Source organism: Pteronotus mesoamericanus, unplaced genomic scaffold (genome assembly GCF_021234165.1).
Source record: "Pteronotus mesoamericanus isolate MK-2021 breed Mesoamerican mustached bat unplaced genomic scaffold, CSHL_Meso_final scaffold_1186, whole genome shotgun sequence".
Lineage (NCBI taxonomy): Eukaryota > Metazoa > Chordata > Mammalia > Chiroptera > Mormoopidae > Pteronotus > Pteronotus mesoamericanus.
Genome location: NW_026555302.1, coordinates 12,991,543 through 13,007,980, shown reverse-complemented (window position 1 = coordinate 13,007,980; position 16,438 = coordinate 12,991,543). Strand labels below are relative to the sequence as shown.

Below are 16,438 nucleotides of genomic sequence, written 5' to 3'. Positions count from 1 at the left end.
CTGCTGGACACCGTGGCTCCCGCCTCCGCTCCTGTTGAGCCGGGACAGCCGCTCGGCCTGGGGTTTGGAGAGGACTGAAGTTAAGTAAACCGGTGCGTGGCAAGTCCCTTGCAACCTGTCGGCGAGCACTTAGTAGGTGCTCTGTACCTGAGAGCTGCTCATTGTCATTTTGCTGATAGTTTTAATGTAAAGAACTTCAGGTGCATAGCCTCATCTTCCTTCTTTATTCTCATGCAAGATTTTTTCAAAAAATGTGGCATATCCAGGATTTTATTTTTTGTTTTTACACACCTTTGCGAGAGCATGTGGGTTAGAAAGACGTGGTGTATACAAGGAATGACTGGAGTTGTTTTATTTCAGGAATTTCTTCCTTTCCTCTCGGATTCTTGCTGTGTGTTGCACCAGCTTTATCTGCAGATACACAGGTAAGGAGGGTGCTGTGTCATTATGAAAACCTAACGGTGCCGTGTGAACCAGGCAAAGGCTACATGTGTGTAATTTTAAAATAAAACATCAGAGTCACTTCTTTTAGTGTTCCAGTCAATTTTTACCAGCTTGTTAAAAACAATTGGAAATGATAACTTAAAAAAAAATAGATTCCATGTGAGCTTTACATATCTTTGTAGTCTTAACTGGGACGTTGTACTGAGTAATGATTCACTCATGGTGATAAATACCTAATGCCAAAAAAAAGGGGTTTTGCATACATGTGTATATTTTCTGTTGGCATATTGTTTCTTATCTTAGTTAATTTTTATCTTACCTCTATGAGATTTCAGTCAAGTAGTAGTTAACGCTATCTCAGAAAAAATGTGAATTACAGGAAGGTACCAGTTTAGATGGGGCCTAAGTAATATTGAAATGGCCAGTTTCCTCGGAAGAGCCGCCAGTTTGACGCTGTAACCTGTCACCTCACCCAGCTCTGCTCATCGCTCCCTAATCCATCCAGCCCCGACGGCGCCTGCCTGCCCCTCAGCCGGTCCCCCTCAGTGTCAGCCAGGGCCCTCCCTGCCTGTGTCCCTGAGGCGGGGGGACCACGTGGAGGATGGCTCCACGCACTCCCGAGTGCGGCGTCAGCCAGTCCGCCTGTGCCGAGCCCGGAGACGCAGGGCCTTGCTCCCCACCTGCGCCTTGGAGTCCACATGCTCCCGCGCTTGGGCCCTCCCGCCCTCTCGCCCCACGGCCTCTCCTCCCCGCCATCTCCTTCCCACGGACGTGCCGATGTGCAGGTCACACCCCAGCACCGCTCCCCGCAGCCCGCGGTCTGCCCCAGCCTCGTCCGCCCCACTCTAGTCCGTTCTCCGTGCAGCAGCGGAGGGGTGGTGGCGGGGGAGGGAGACTTCACTGAGGTCATGTGACTTCTGCACAAACCCTCAAATGACTCGGTATTCGAACGGAATGCAGCAGAGTTTCCTGCCCACCTTGCCTCGCCCGTGGCACCTACCAGCATCCGCTCCGCGGTGCACGTACCTGTGCGCTCGTGCTGGCCCCTCTCTTCACCGGCAGGGACACTGTTCACGGCAGTGACTTTTTTACTTTGCTTACTGCTGGGTCCTGGAACACTGCATGGTGTATATGCATAGACGTGTCGTAAATACTTGTTAAATAAGTCAGTTAAGAATGTCATTCGATGGAAATACAAGTCCTTAGTTGCTTAGGAGCTGCGCCTCGGCCTGGAGTTTCGTCACCCACGTTTATCTGTGTCTGTCTCTGCTTCCCTTGTCACTGAACCCCCATGGCTGCAGGCCCGTGTCACAGCAGGGCAGCCAAGGGGCCCAGGGAGGCCGGGCGGGCCAGCCAGCGCTCGCAGCTCCCGGCCCACAGCCGGGCTCCTGCGGCCCCTGCCCAGGCCCCACACCCCCCTTCAGAGGCCTCGGCCCCCCGGCAGGCCCGAGCGGGTGCTCCCTGTACTTCCTGTAGGTTTTGACTGACATTTGGTTGGAACCCAGTGGTGAGGCGTTTTCCCCGGGAGAGTCTCCCAGCCCCTGGAGCGCTGGCCGGCCGCCGGCTGCTGCGAAGCCCGGCCCCGAGGGGCTGGGCCTGGAGTCAGTGAGGTCAGCACAGCCCTGGGTTAAACCAGCTTCTCACAGACGTGATTGCGCCAGAATTGACCAGAAGCGTGTTTTTACATAAATGTTTTTATTAGTTATTTAACATTCATATTTTTAAGACATCACTGTCAAAATGGTTTTATTAAAATGCATCAAAAACAATCTAAAGATTTCACTGAGATTGTAAACTTCTAATTTTGTGTTGGAGCCGTGTTGTCTAGTTCTGAGTTCTCATACAGTTATGGTGTCAGCTCCGTATTCCGAATTTTGTTTTATGAAATGCAAGCCACTTGCTTCTCACATACTCTCACGGCTGGACAAGCATGGCTTGCAGTGCTCGCCGCTTCTTAGTAAGCCGGAGGCAGCAGCTGACACATGCGTGTGTCCCTCTCTTCCCAGCCAGTGCCCGCCCAGCCTGTATGCGGCCGGCCTCTCCAGAGCCCTGCAGGAGGAGATAGCGGCTTCCTTCCTGGTGGCCCTGGACGCCCTGGTCACTCAACTTCTCGCCTTCCGGCCTTTTGCGCATGTGGTTTTGGACAGCCAGCTAGGTAGGGGTCAGAGCGGAGCGCCTGTTAGGGAGAGGCCGTTGGCAGTTACGACGCGGTGGAGGCAAGGGCCTCTTCCCTTACGTGGTCGTCCTTTTCTTTTAGTTCCAAAATTATTTAAACTTTCTTTGACAGTGTTTTTCTTGGAACATAGTTCTTACTTAAAAAAATTATGCTTCTAATTTCTTTGCACGCTGCATTGGATTTCTGCGACGTAACGATGTTGGCTGCGACGTAACGAACGTGTTCTCCTGGCCCGGAAGAGCTGCCCTGCGAGCTGCAGTTCCCGCAGTGCCTGCTGCTGGTGGCCGTCATGGACAGGCTGCCCGCTCAGCCCGGGCACGTGCAGGCGCTGTGGTGCACGGCGAGCCGGCGCTCGGGAGCGGCGTCCAGGTAGCAGGCGTGCGGTTCGCGCCCGGGCACGGTAGGGGCGGGTGGGGACGCCCTCTCGTTTGGAAGGGTGGTCAAATTAAGCTTTTCGTTGTGTCAGATATTCTAGTTAATAGTGACTGTAGATCTCACGTATCTGTGGCTTCTTCATAAAAACGCACACAAACACGGAAGTCTGGCGGTGCCGAGCACACTGTGGCTCTGCTCAGTGGGTTAGAGGCGGTGCCTCGTAGCGCTGTGACCACTGAGCACCGTGGGTGGGCGCAGGTGGGAACCGGGGAGTCGGGGAGCCGAGGCCTTCTCCGGCTGCAGCCGCGCCCTGCCCTGCTGCCCTCTCCCCATCCGGCCTCTGCACCCTCTTGTTGGCCTCTCTGAGGCCCTGCCCGGGGCTGCCCGCTCTCCTGCCGGAGATGGGAGCGCCCCGTCGAGCCCCGTGGCCTGGCATGTGAGGCCGTCTGTCCTGCCGCCGCGCCTCCCCTGCTCCCCATCTGCCTGGTGGTCCCTGCTCATGTCCCGGCCCCTTGCTCGTGCTCACCTTGGCTTTGTGCTTTTGCTGTCTCTTCCCATCTACAGCTTGTCTATTTTTTAATTTATTTTTTAAATCCTCTCTGAAGATTTCCTAAACCGCTTCAACCATAAAATAACCTCTCCCTGTGTGAACCAATACTATATTTTATAGGTGCTATTTAGCTATTTAAATACCAAGTTTCTTGATGACTTTGTCTTTGACTTTGAATAGCTTAGTACTATGATAACCATTTGGTAACTGATACAAAATTACTGGCAAATTCTTGTCTGTTAAGGAATTTCTCTAACAGTGACTGTGTTTTACATTTAGGCACACATGTTCACATATTGGACATGTATGCTTCTGGAGACACTTAGCTTAAACAACCCATGATATGTTATTACCATAATACCTGCTAAGTATTAAACAGTAATGCTGGGTCACTGTCCTCAATTTCCCTGCAGGGCGTCTCTGCTCGGGGCTGTGTTCTGCAGTTTGGCGCAGTGCTCCGGGGAGCTCTCTCTGCCCGTCCGTGTCCCGGGGGCGGAGGGTGAAGGGCAGGCCGAGGTTGCTGTCACCTTGTACCAGCACGTTTGTGTACATCTGTGCGCGTTCATTGCTTCCTGTCACCCCTCCCTCTTTCCTGAGCTGGTAAGTTCGTTACCTGTTGGGCTGCACTGAGGTTACTCTTTGGCTTTTTGACCCCTCATTTGAATTGTGATTTTTATACAGAGGAAAGAGGGTGTGGTTATTGTGCATTCCTTTCTGCTGTCATTCCTTCCTCTGCTTACACATTTTACCCTTAAACTCAGCTGAATCCTAGGAAGTGGTAATCCTAGAGTCTTAGAGTATTGAAATGCAGTGTTTAGCTAAAGTAGTGGAGAAAACATTTTGGGTGGCGAGGTATGGAAAGACAGTGAGACAAGGAAAATGTGGATTGTACCTAACTCAGTTTCATGAAGAAAAGAAGTGAATAGTAGTATGTAGCAGCAAGTCCCCTGTAGATCTTGGGTGTAATACAGATTTTCATTCATTCTTTCTTTTTTTTTATTTTTAAATGGAATTGGATTAGAAAAGATGTTGAAATTTTAGGGGAAAAAGAATTTACAGAAGTATCATCATTTAATATGCAATGGGTAATATCAGCTACATTAAATACTGCATTTGGATAATTAAAGGCAGATACAAAAGTATAGGCTCACACGTTACACACGTTGTCCTAAAGGTCTCAGGGACCGAGGGAGCCCTGGCCGTCGCGGGGACGGAGCCTCACCGTGAGAGCCGGCGCCGGGCCCCGCAGCCCGGCCCGGGGCTGAGCCAGCGCGGAGGGCGGGCCCCCTCAGGTGCCGGTCAGGGGTCGGCGGCCGCCTGGGTGGTGAGGGCTGTTTTTCTCTGAGAAATGGGACACTGGGGATGAGTGACCGTGAGCTGTCTTGTCTCCTCAGGACGCCGCCCTGCTGGACGCGGTGCTGAGTGCCAGCATGGTCGCCTCTTTGTTGGCTATGGACGCGTGGTGCTTCCTTGCTCGGTACAAGATGCCTTCTTGGTTTTGGGATGGATTTATAGTTGTGACTGACAGTAAATGACTTCAGATTTGTACTTTTATAGAAACATCCTGTCTCAGTAATTCTTTACCAGCTGCCCAAATGGGCGATTGCATATTGGGGACCGGGCTGCTTCTCCCCTCGCTTTGGTTTACGCCAGTGAACACTGGTTCGATACCCGGTGCTGCTCCTTGGCCGTGGGAATGACTGCAGTTTAGAATACTCAGTGCCTTGTGGGCCTTCCCCTCGCCCCTTCCCTGAATGCCTGCGTGAGCGACTGTGTCTTGACAGCCCCCCTTACGTCGCAGGTACGGGACTGCCGAGCTCTGCGCGCACCACGTCGCTGTGGCGGCTCGCCTGGTGAGTGCCCACGCTGCGGGCCTGGCACGCCGCCGCCCCGGGTGCCTTCAGAGGGAAGCTCAGCTGACGAGAGGGAGTGTCCAGCGCAGAAGTACAGGGTGGCTGCATTTTGACAGTTGTGGATGCTGTTGAGAAAGATGTACTAGAAACACTAAAATTGGGGAAACTCTCCTATTTTCAAAATGTTACGGAGTTCCTTTAATTGTTCTGGGAACGATAGACTCTCTTCATTGAGAACACGTTGAACATTGAATGCGAAGCAGGGAACCCGGAGAGTGGGCTGTGATGTTGGTGGCTGAGCGTGTACTCTCCTGCGCCTGAGCCACGCCAGCCCTGGCACAACTGTGTCTCTCACGGGGCCTCATTCTGGCAAAATTCCACCAACCGTGTGAGCAGGAGGGTCACCACCGCGGGACCATCCCGTGGCCATTGGAAATTTGGGGATTCCAAAGTGGTGTTTTTAAATAGGCGGTCAGAATTTTTTTTCATTATAAAAGTAATCTAGGTTTATGGAAGGAAAAATAATTAAAATTAAATTTATCTACAATCTTGTCTCCCAGAAAGAGCTGCTGTTAACACGTGGCATATAAGATCCTGTAAGAGCTGTCGTTTTAGGCCAATCAGTCTCTCCTCCTTTTCCCAGATAAAATCTTGCCCTGGAGAATGTCACCAGCTCACCCACCTGTCAGTGCTCCTGAGGCGCCTCTTCTTCTTCATGACGCCCGCCCACCAGGCAAGTGTCCTCCTCGCCACTGTCTTTTCTCGGATGCTCAGGACGGGCTCAGACTCCCGGGAAGGCTTTCTTCCCTCCCCCGCTGCCCATGTATTCTGCATTGAAATGTGCGTGTGATCCGAGCAAGATTTTTAATGTATCGGTTGATCTCTTTGCTTATTGCTTTTAGATGGGTTTAGATTTCGATGATGTTAAAGAAAAACCAGAGCCACACAGTAAAGTGGTAAAGAACAGATGTTACTCAGGAACTGGTGCGACAGGGAAGCGCGACCTCAGCCTGCGGCCGGCTCGGTGCTGCTGGCAGTGCGGACAAGTGCGGGCTCAGAGTCGGGGGTTGGCCGGGGGGGCGCGGCGGCAGGTCAACCTCAGTCAGGGGCAGCGCCAGGGAAGGGGCGGTGCTGGCCGAGCGGCCCTGGCAGGACTCTGCTGACCAGAGGCCAGGCGGTGGGAGAGCAAGGGCCAGGGGCTCTCCAAGCCGACCGCATGCGGTTCCCGCTGGAGCCGGGCGGGGGGCACAGGCCCGAGGTCAGGTGTGGGAAGGGGCCTTTTCTGCCAGTTGCAGGTAACTGTTCCCCTTCGCTCTCCGGGAACGCCCTTCCCCTTGGTTCCCAGACGCTGGAGACGTTTGGGTGGGCAGCTCTGTGTCTCCTGCCCCTTCGCTAACGGGGAGAGCTCGGGTGTCCCCTCTGCCGATGACAACATCTCCTCCGTCACGCGGGTCGGTGTCGGGAGTGAGGCGCTCGTCACAGCAGATGCAGAGCCTGTACCGGCCTGTTTTCTTGGCTCCTGCAGCTGCCCCAGAAAATAACATGATTTCTCTCTCGTTTTGACAACTAAGTATTTTCTGCAAATGAAGTGAGATTCAAATATAACTAGAGTATAGAACATGGGGAGAGTTCTGTCAGTTTAATACAGTGGGCTTTTTAAATTCTTGATGGAGGAAAATCATTCAACAAGCACATTGAATGTTGTAAATTAGATGATCCTGCTTCTTAAAAATTACATTAATATGCTTCCTATTTGGATTACACTTAATTTAAGAATTAAGTGCACTGTTGTTTTTGCTGTTTTTCTGCCAGGAACTAATTTAACATTTTCACTGCTTTTTGGAACGCCTGTTTCCTGCTTTTTAACCGCTGCGCGCACGCCTCGCTGTCGCAAACAGCGTCTTACCCACGTCGGCCCTGGGGCGCTGCAGGCTGCTGCCTCGGAGGGGGCGGGGCGGCGCCGGGGCTTCCGCGTGCCACGGGCAGGCAGGGCCCACGACCTCAGCTTCTTTAGTTCTCGTTGCCGTGTTTTGGAGTATTTCTTTTGACCTGACTTTGCAAGGTGACGAGTGTGTAAGTTCCTGGGAAGACAGGGGACATCCCGGGGCCTGTACACCAGCCGACTTGACCGCTGGCTCCCCCTCCCTTCGGCGGTGGTTGTTTCTTCGGAAACAAACGCAGCCACAAAAACAGCACGTGCCCACCTGAGTTACCTTGATCGGGTACATTGTGATAATGCTATTTGATTACAAACTTTAAAAAGTATTAAATATGGGAGGTAACACTTAGCTTTTGTGCATCCATTCATCAGACTCTCTTATGTTACTTGTGTGTCTTTAACAATGTATTTCAGGTGCAGTTTATCCAGGAATTCTCCCCCAAAGAAGCAGAAAACCTGCCTCTGTGGCAGCACATCTCGTTCCAGGCCTTCCCGGTGGAGCTGAGGGAGCAGGCTGCCAGGGAGGTCGCCGGTGCCGGCGCTGCGCAGGGCAGGGGCTGGCTGGCCGGCAGCCGCACGGCCGCGGAGCTCGCGTCGCTGGCAAGTGATCCGTTCCAGGGGTGGGGTTGTCGCCAGGGGAGCACGGAACCCCGGGCTGGGTCTCCGAGGACCTGGGGGCGGGGTGTTGAGGTGGGTGCGGCCGCCTCGCGCTACCGGGGGTGTCTGAAGCTCACCGGGGGCACAGGGCGAACGCTTCCTCTGTGGGCTTTCGCAGGCGCGCCTCTGGGCAGGCGCTGCCCTCCTGTTTGACAGGGCACCACCCAGTGTGTGGGGACTTCGCCCGAGCCTGTGTGGGCTTCCCTTTTTAGGTTGCTCCCTCTTAAAATAGTGGGATAAAAGGGAAATTAACCTGTAAGAAGCAACAAACGTGACTTGGAACAGTCGGCTGACTGTGTTACCTGTGGCTGAATTTCCATTTTAGGGCTCGTGTGCCTGTTGCTCCTTGACTGGCTGCGGCACATTCTGGGTGCTCGTCCCGCGGGCTCTGGCCCCGGCGTTGGGCCCTCCCGGGGACAGCGCGAGGTCCTCCTCTCGCGGGCCTGCCCTCTGGCTGAGTCAGGCAGTGAAAGAAGGGGCAGGTGCGCCTGTCAGTCTGTGGGAAGAGGAGGAAAACCAAGCCGGGGTGGGGACGGGGTTCGGGCCCACTGGGGCAGGGCGCTTGTGGGGCTGACACTTCGGTCCTGTGTGTAAACGCTCTGATAACGCGACTAATGGCACTTGACTGTAATTATGATGAAAACGTTTATGTATATTCAAGGGAAATGCTTGGGACAACCATTAGTTAGGAGTGGGCTAAGGTGTTCAGGTCTTTCATTTTTGGCGCACTACTTTCTTTAGCAAAGACAAAAAAATACTATGTATTGGGCAAAATAAAACCACCTATTTTCTAAAATTGAATAAATCTTTGATGTACGACCAAGACTTTAGTCCAGCAGGTCACTTCACCTGTGTATTTGTACAAGGGGACAGCAAGCGTGGCTGTTGATACACGATGGGGAGAGGCCTTGTTGCTGCCTTCTGGGCACCCCTCCCCCCACATACACACGGCCAGGCCCGCGGCAGGCCCGAGATGACAGACAGACAGACAGACAGACAGACAGACGGGGCAGAGGAGAGCGAATCCAGGAAAGGTGGCTTTTAGTTTCAAGTTCTAGGTTGTATAGTTCTTAAGCTCTGTATTTGCTTATCAAATGTGGTGTTGCTGAAGAATTTTAAAGATTAATTGTAAAGCAACAGTAAAAATTTAGTAACTTAAAAAGATTGCTAGGGGCATAATGTGAAAAAGAATTTTAAATTGATGAATATTATGAATTAGTTTGGCCATACTATTTGTATCAACCCTATTTGTTAAAATACAGTGTTCTTTTCATTTCATTATTAAATAGCCAAAAAAAATATTCACTCATAAAAATGAAGCAAATGTTTCTGTGTTAGGGAAAATTAGTTTTAATAAAAATAACTTACATTAAAGAAATAGCTGAAAAGATGGCCTTAGGCCCATGTGGGTCCGGGTGAAAAGCCCCTAGTCTGGCGCAGGGAGGTGGGCTCGGTCCTGGGGCTGCGCCACACTCGCCCTGCCTGTCCCGCCAGGACGCGGCGCTCTCCGCGGTGCTCGCTGTCTGCAGCTCGGCCGGCGACGCCCTGGAGGACGGACAGCGGACTGAGCTCGCAGCCGCGGGGAGCCAGCTTTGGGCGAGTCTGCACGCTGGCCTGGTAAGGAGACCGCCGTCTCCCCGAAGAACAGGCACTGCACGGACCAAGGGGACCGGCAGGGAACTGGCCCCCGCGTGGGAGGGGCCTCAATTCTGCGGGGGCGGGGGGCAGGGCTTGCGAGGGCGTGGCGCGCACTTTCAGCCCCCTCTTCCGGCTGGCCCTCTTGGGCGTCCACCCGACGGCCGGTCCCTGAGGCGTGTGCCGCCGCGGTGACTCAGTGTGCCCTGCCCCGGGGGGCGGGGGGAGACGACGGCGCAGGGCCCTGCCGCCTCCTGGCCCCGTGGCCGTGGGTGGGGTGCGCGCTCGCCGCCCTTTGAGCCCTTGCGCGCTCAGCTTGGGCGCACCTGGGAGGCAGTAGCATCACCCCCTGGGCACGCCCGTTAAAAGGGGCCATTCACACGAGATTGAAAATTTTCACTGAAATTACTCTATCTCGTCTAAGGTATCAGATCAACCTTCTGTTCAACAGACACTCAGCCTTTTATTTCCACTGCTGGGATTTTTCATCCAAAGTCTAGATCCTCAGCTGATAAGTCAGGTAAGAATAATGAGCACATGGGTACTTTGTGGAGGAAGCTGTTGAACTGGTATTCAGACTTAACTTTCTAGAAACAGTCCTATTGAATGATTTGTTGTGCAGTTTGCTTACTGCCCTTTCTTGTTCAGCGGCTTGTCCAGGGATGTCTCGTCCCCCGCCCCCCTCCATGGAGGGAGCGCTGTCAGAGCCGGGCTGCCCCTTCAGCCGCTCCCGGTTCTTCCTTATCGCCGGCTCCTGGGCACGGAGCGGCCGAGCGTCCCTGTCGCAGTGCGTGCCCAGGAGCCCTGGGGTGCGGCCTGCCTGCAGGCCTGGCCGTGAGGACGGGAACCGCGGGGACGGAGAGCGCGTCCCCGTCATTTCTTTGAGGAAATAGCAGCGCCCGGAAGGAAGCCGCCTGCGTGGCCGGGTCGGGGCCGGGCTTGCGGGTGGGCCGCTGTGGGGCTGCCCGGCTACACCCCCGAGGCGCTCGGCTGCTGGAGAGGGAGAAGGGGAACAGGCCTGGCTCTTGTCTGAAGTTCAGAGGCTTCAGAGTCCAGCCTGGGCAGGGCAGTCCCCTGAAGCAGGAGCTGGCCTGTGTCACAGTCACGTGAGAAACAACCAGGAAGCAAGTCCTATGGATTAAAACTAAACCCTTGCTGTTTAGGAGGATGGACGATGGAAGAAATAGTAAAACTAGGAACGCTATTAGGTTTTAGTATCTCGTTAGTGGCTGTGTACATGAAAAACTTAATTATTTGCTAATCGGGTATTTTTAAAATTTATGTGTAACACGGATTACTAAATTATAGAGAATGAGAGTATGGTAAAATAATTGACTCAAATTATATGAATGCAACAATTTGAATTTGTTGATTCTGTGGGTTCTGATATTCTTTTGTGAAAAATTGAATATTGATAATTTGATATAATTGTGCCTGCCTTTAAAATACCCAGGTAACTGAAGGTCTGAATTTCAGCCTGAGCACGTTGTTCATTTAGGCATTGCCTTGGCTGTGGAGGGCCGTCTCTCACTGTTCCTTCAGATCAGGTTGGAGACCGGCCCTGTTTTCAGTACAAGAGCTCAGGGTGATTGTTTACGTTCTTAAAGATTTGTAAAATAAAAGATAACAAAGGAAAATAGGCAGCAGGAAACATGTGGCCTGCAAAGTCTAAAATACTGACCATCTGGCCCTTTGGCCCTTTATAGAAGGTGTGCCAAACCCCGCTCACAAGTATGAGTTTCTCCCACTAGAATTTAAGATACTGAAGAATTTTCAGAGATTTGAAAGAGGAGCGCTGTGTATTGTTTCTCAGGAAGTCTTTGTTTTAGTGGTTGGTAGGAAGAACGCTGTAGTAACCAACTCAAATTGTTTGTTCTCTTCGAATCCCGCCGTCATGAGTGGAGGCTGTGAGGCGCGTGGGCTGCCCTGGGTTGGGCTTTGTTTCCGCTCCCATGTCCCGCTCCCAGCAAAGCCTTAGCCGGCCACACTGTCTCCGCGGGGAACTGTCCTCTGGTCTCTGCTCCTTAGGTGGTAGCTGTGCAGGCCGCGCTCCTTCGGGCAGGGCCGCCTGACCACGTCCGCCTGGCAGTCCTTGATTTCGCGTCATCCTTAGGAAACCTTTTTGTGTCTCCAGCTCTCCAGGTAATACACTCTGAATTCTGTTCTCGTTATTAACAAAGACTCTGCAAGAAGGACTAAGAGGTTTTTAGGCTTTTAATTTCTTCAGTTCCGTGGATTGTTGGTGGTGTACACTGGGAGAGAATGTTTTTGTGACAGAGGGTGACTTTGTCTAACGAACTCATTTTATACGTCTTTTAGAAAAACGTGTATTGATACGTGTAGAGTTTTGGCTGTAGTCTGGATTTTTTGTGGGCTTCAGCACGTGGAGTTCCTGAGGGAGGAAAACGGTTATGATGAGGAAGTCAGCTAACGTGCTGAAGTTACTCTTTCAGTTTTATGTGCATGAGGGGAGCCTGTTTGTTTTTAAAGACACTAATTTGAAAATGTTGCAAGGTATACGTAGTTGACAAACGGGTGTCTCTTTATAAAACCACACTGTGAAGGCCTGGCGGCCCACCCTGCCATCAGCCCCGACTTCCCCGCCGCACGGGAGCGGCTGAGACAAGGGCGCACTGCTGAGGACCCTGTGTGTGATGGCAGCCAAACCACAGTGCACGTTACGTGTTGATCGAAGTCTTTGAAACCAAAAAAACTGGTTAGTTTCTAAAGGGCTTTATTTGTTCACAGGTAAACTGTAGCGAGCCATTTTTCATTATGTGAGGCTGTGTTTCATGCGGTAAGAGTAGACATTGAGTTTGTTTCCAGCTGTGTGGGCAGAATATCCCAAGATGCTTGCACCTGAGCTGCAGTCGGGCCTCGGGCCTCGGGCCTCGGCCAGGTTGTGTACGGAGGAAGTGGCTCTCGTCCAACAGCCTCAGTCCCGAGTCTCCCCAACGGGCCTTTCATGCCAACACCTGTGTGATCAGTCACAGGGCTCTTGGGTGACAGAGGAGATTGGGTTTTGGAACAAATTGCTTCTTGGACAGTTTTTTGGAACGAATTAAGTTCAAGAACCGAGGTTCCACTGTATTTTCCTTTTAGCAGATGAGTGTTTTCCAAAATGCTGCTTTTGGACCCTTTTGGGTCCAGAACCTATAGAACAGATGTTTTTATTAACAGAAATTACCTTGTATACTCCTGGGAATGTACATATATTCCCAGGAGTGAAGTAAGGCCTGAAAAAATTTTTGGGACTCATCAGTAAATGAGAGGCATGTAAAACCACGACAGAAGATTGATTCATATATTCATTTAAGAAAAAGAATTACTGAGTTTTGTATGTGTCAGGCACTGTTTTCATCACTGGGGACTCAATAACAAACCAGATGACGACCCCCCCCCCCCGCCCCCACTGCCTGTGGAGAGGCCACAGACCAGTGAGGTGGAGACGTGGGCTCGTGGGCACAGCTGGGGGGAGGGGGGTGCGGTCCTTGGTGACGCGCGAGTGAGGAGTGGACGCTGCAGGAACAGGCCACGCAGTACCGGGGACAAACGTCTGCCAGGCGGGGAGAGACCAGGACCCGGGCTCTGCGCCAGGAGCCCCACTGGGTACAGAGGACGGAGGCGGCAGCCTGAAGGCCCAAGGCTGGTCCCTGGGTTCGCCCCGGAGCAGCGGGAGGTGTGCGCAGAGGGGCACGGCCAGCCTCCGTCGTGAGTGATGCTGCCCACAGGGACGGGCGGCGGAGCCTGGCAACACGAGGCCCGCTGCCTGTGCTCTGCCGCGGGCTCCCTCCGCTGACCCGGCCTGGCTCTCCCTCTAGGACAGCATGCTGCCCGCCCTGTCGTCCGTCTTTGCCCTGCTGCTGGCCGACAGGAGCTGGCTGCTGGAGCAGCACGCCTTGGAGGCGTTCACACGCTTCGCCGAGGTGAGACCGCGGCCCGTGGGGTCCCAGCGTCCCGAAATGCGGACGAGCTGCTTCTGCACCCCGGTCACAGCGTTTCCTGCCGCAGGGGAAGTGCTAAAAACAGGCACCGAGAAACGAGGTGGCTTTCCTAAGGTCCCATGCGTAGTGACAACCCCGCCGGCCTTCAGCTGGGTCTGCTGACGCAGGCTGTGTCCCGGACGTGGTGTTTAGGGTGGGTGATAACACCTGTCACCTGCAGCTGGCCTGGGGCCAGGATGAACACAGACCAACACAGACCTGGTCGCTTGATTCTGCGAGAGGGCGACTCTGCTGTGGGCAGCTGCCCCGTCACCCTGGGCTGTGCGGTGGCGCCTCTGGTTCTAAGGGGGCACGGGGACCTGCGGGCGCTGGGCAGAACGAAGCTGATAGGCGTGCTTAGCAGAACGTGGCAGGGTCCCGCAGGCCCCTGGAAGGGCCTGGGGGCTCACTGTCCGCTGAGAAGCCTCAGAACTGAGTGTTTTCCTCTAAAACGCGTTTTTGATAAAGATGGCTCTTACAACTCCCATGTATGTCTTTGCAGCTTATTCCAAGAATATTAAAGTTGGTTTTATCCATTTTTAAACAGGGAACAAACCATGAACAGATAGTCCCACAGTGCCTCACTTCCGAAGAAATGAAGAACAAAGTTGTATCTTTTCTGGAGAAGGTACGTATTTTATATAGAATCGAAGGGACAGTGTCCCGTGCTGTTCTTCAACTTGTTGCGCTGTCAGAAATTGTGTTGCTGGAACCAGGCAGACGGTTCCCGTGGCCTGCGTTTCGCACAGTGCTCGCACAAGCAGCTGGGAGCACAGTCCCCAACGTCCCAGGAGGTAGACTCTTGGAGTCACGCTTTCTGGGGCAGTGAGGTGACTCCTGAGGCCTGGTGGGCCCGAGGCGCCGCGCTTCCCACCGGGACGCAGACGCAGCCCAGGCCCGGCGCTGCTGCAGCGACAGACACCAGGACCTACTTTTCCAAACGGGGAGCTTTTTCAAGCTGTTTTTACAGCTTGAACCCAACTGTTAGATTGAGGCTACCACTCCCACATTTGGGGACCCACGTCCACGGGGACAGTGCCAGGATGCCACTGCGGGTTAAGTCACGCCCTGACAGAACAGCGACCCCACAAATTGCACGGGGAGGGAGGGCGTTCGCAGAGGCTGCCTGGTACGCGGTAGGGCCGGGCAGCCTCCCACTGGCCGCCGCGCCTGGTGAGGGTCGCCCCGCTGGCCCAGCGGGAGTTGCTGCTCGCCGCTGACGTGGTTCCGCGATCTCTGGCAGACGGGGCTTATCAGCGAGACGGCAGCGGCCAGGGTGGAGCGTGTGAAACAGGAAAAGGGGGTTTTCTGGAGGTCCTCGGTGCAGGTCACGCTGGAAGCAGCGGAGCGGTCATCTCTGCAGGTACGGACTGCGTTCCAGGGTGGGCCAAGCTTTCGGCAGGGACGTCCTGTCCTTATTACTTAATGAATAAGCAAGAGAGAAACTAGCGTGGTTCTTGGACTCGTTAAATATCAAAATAATTGAGACATGTAAAATCTAGATCTAGACATGTAAAATCCTACCATTTTATGGTAGTTGCTGTTTTAAACACGTTTTTTCCTGAAAGGTTCTGAACACACAAAACAGATGGCATTACAGAAAAAGTAAATTTTAAGAATCGCACTGAATGTGCTGTCAACGCGCCTGTGCCTTACAAGGCGGCAGCTCTGCAGGCCGCCGGGCAGCCGTCTGTTTCATAGTGTCTGTCTGATCCCCTGCCTTGTTCCTCAAACCAGTATGATAATTTCTGGCCACATCTAGAAATTACTGCCTGCTGAAAGGCAGAAATCTGACACCAGTAAGGATATTTAAAATACTCCTTTGAGCACTGACAGTGTGTTTGGAATTGTAATCCCTAAAAAAGATGGTGGTGAGGTTTAGTTTGTTGCTCACTTGTTTCTAAGACACTTGCTCCTGAGACTTGTGAGGTCACACACTGTCGCTAGGGCCAGTCAGCCCTCCGGACAGCGAGATGTCCCTCCTCAGGGCAGCGAGCAGAGCGCGTGTGGCGGCCACTTACTGACTTGGCTCCTACAGCGCCGGGGAGACCCAGCCCTCAGCGGTTTTAGACGTAGCATTTAGAAACACGCACCTTTGGGCCTTCTGTGTAAGGTCGTGTGTGTCTCGTTTCTCAGGACCCTTGGGGCAGACAGTGCCAGCTCTCTGGGTCCCTGTGTCAGGGCACACACACCTTCACGTATTGTCAGGTGGTGGGTGGTGCTGGCTGCCTGAACCAAGGACTCGCATACAATTCGCACAGCTTTCTACAGTTTCAGAATTTATGCTAAGCAGCTTTGCTCTAGTGCTGCTCCCATCCAAAAGGGAAGCTCTTGATCAGCGTTAGGACAGTGTCCTGGCCTTCCTCGCTCACTGCCTGCCTCTCGCTGCCAGCCCTGTGCGAAGAGAGCCCGCTGCGAGCCCCACTTGGAGGACGAGTACCGGTCTGCACTGCAGGCTGTGGCGGGGGCCCTGCAGGCCCTTGGGTCCCTGCTCTGCAGGGCCTCGGCCCCGGACTGGCTTCCCCGGGAAATGCAGCTGCTCCAGGAGAAGATGGGTGAGCTGAGGCGTCACGGGCTCTCGGGGGACACGTGAATGGTCCGGACCCACGGTATCGCCAGACACAGCTGTTGGGGAGGTGTCGGTCTGCAGTGCGTATTGTAGGTGACCATACCAATGTCATTGTGCCTGTATACTTGCTAACACATAAAACCACTTTTGTAAAGTTGACTAGTGAAAATAGTTTTTATTGGACATTTACAGAACAGGATCATGGGGGATATTTCTCATGAAGAACTTTGGTTTGCACAACAGTACACGCGGGAACA

General features: G+C 53.3%; 1 protein-coding gene across 1 annotated transcript in view; it reads left to right on the top strand.

Annotated features, from left to right (window-relative positions):
* The window catches only part of FIRRM (FIGNL1 interacting regulator of recombination and mitosis), a 33,945-nt gene extending 17,578 nt beyond the window's left edge, over positions 1-16,367 (top strand). The window contains exons 10-24 of the mRNA XM_054587794.1: positions 361-425; positions 2,451-2,599; positions 2,860-2,989; positions 3,959-4,145; positions 4,940-5,022; positions 5,347-5,398; positions 6,042-6,131; positions 7,752-7,937; positions 9,489-9,611; positions 10,054-10,149; positions 11,658-11,771; positions 13,451-13,555; positions 14,160-14,240; positions 14,856-14,975; positions 16,005-16,367. Of these exons, the coding sequence (XP_054443769.1) occupies positions 361-425; positions 2,451-2,599; positions 2,860-2,989; positions 3,959-4,145; positions 4,940-5,022; positions 5,347-5,398; positions 6,042-6,131; positions 7,752-7,937; positions 9,489-9,611; positions 10,054-10,149; positions 11,658-11,771; positions 13,451-13,555; positions 14,160-14,240; positions 14,856-14,975; positions 16,005-16,205 (1,782 nt within the window). The 3' untranslated portion in view covers positions 16,206-16,367. The remainder of the gene's footprint in view (positions 1-360; positions 426-2,450; positions 2,600-2,859; positions 2,990-3,958; positions 4,146-4,939; positions 5,023-5,346; positions 5,399-6,041; positions 6,132-7,751; positions 7,938-9,488; positions 9,612-10,053; positions 10,150-11,657; positions 11,772-13,450; positions 13,556-14,159; positions 14,241-14,855; positions 14,976-16,004) is intronic.
* The last annotated feature ends 71 nt before the right edge of the window (positions 16,368-16,438 follow it).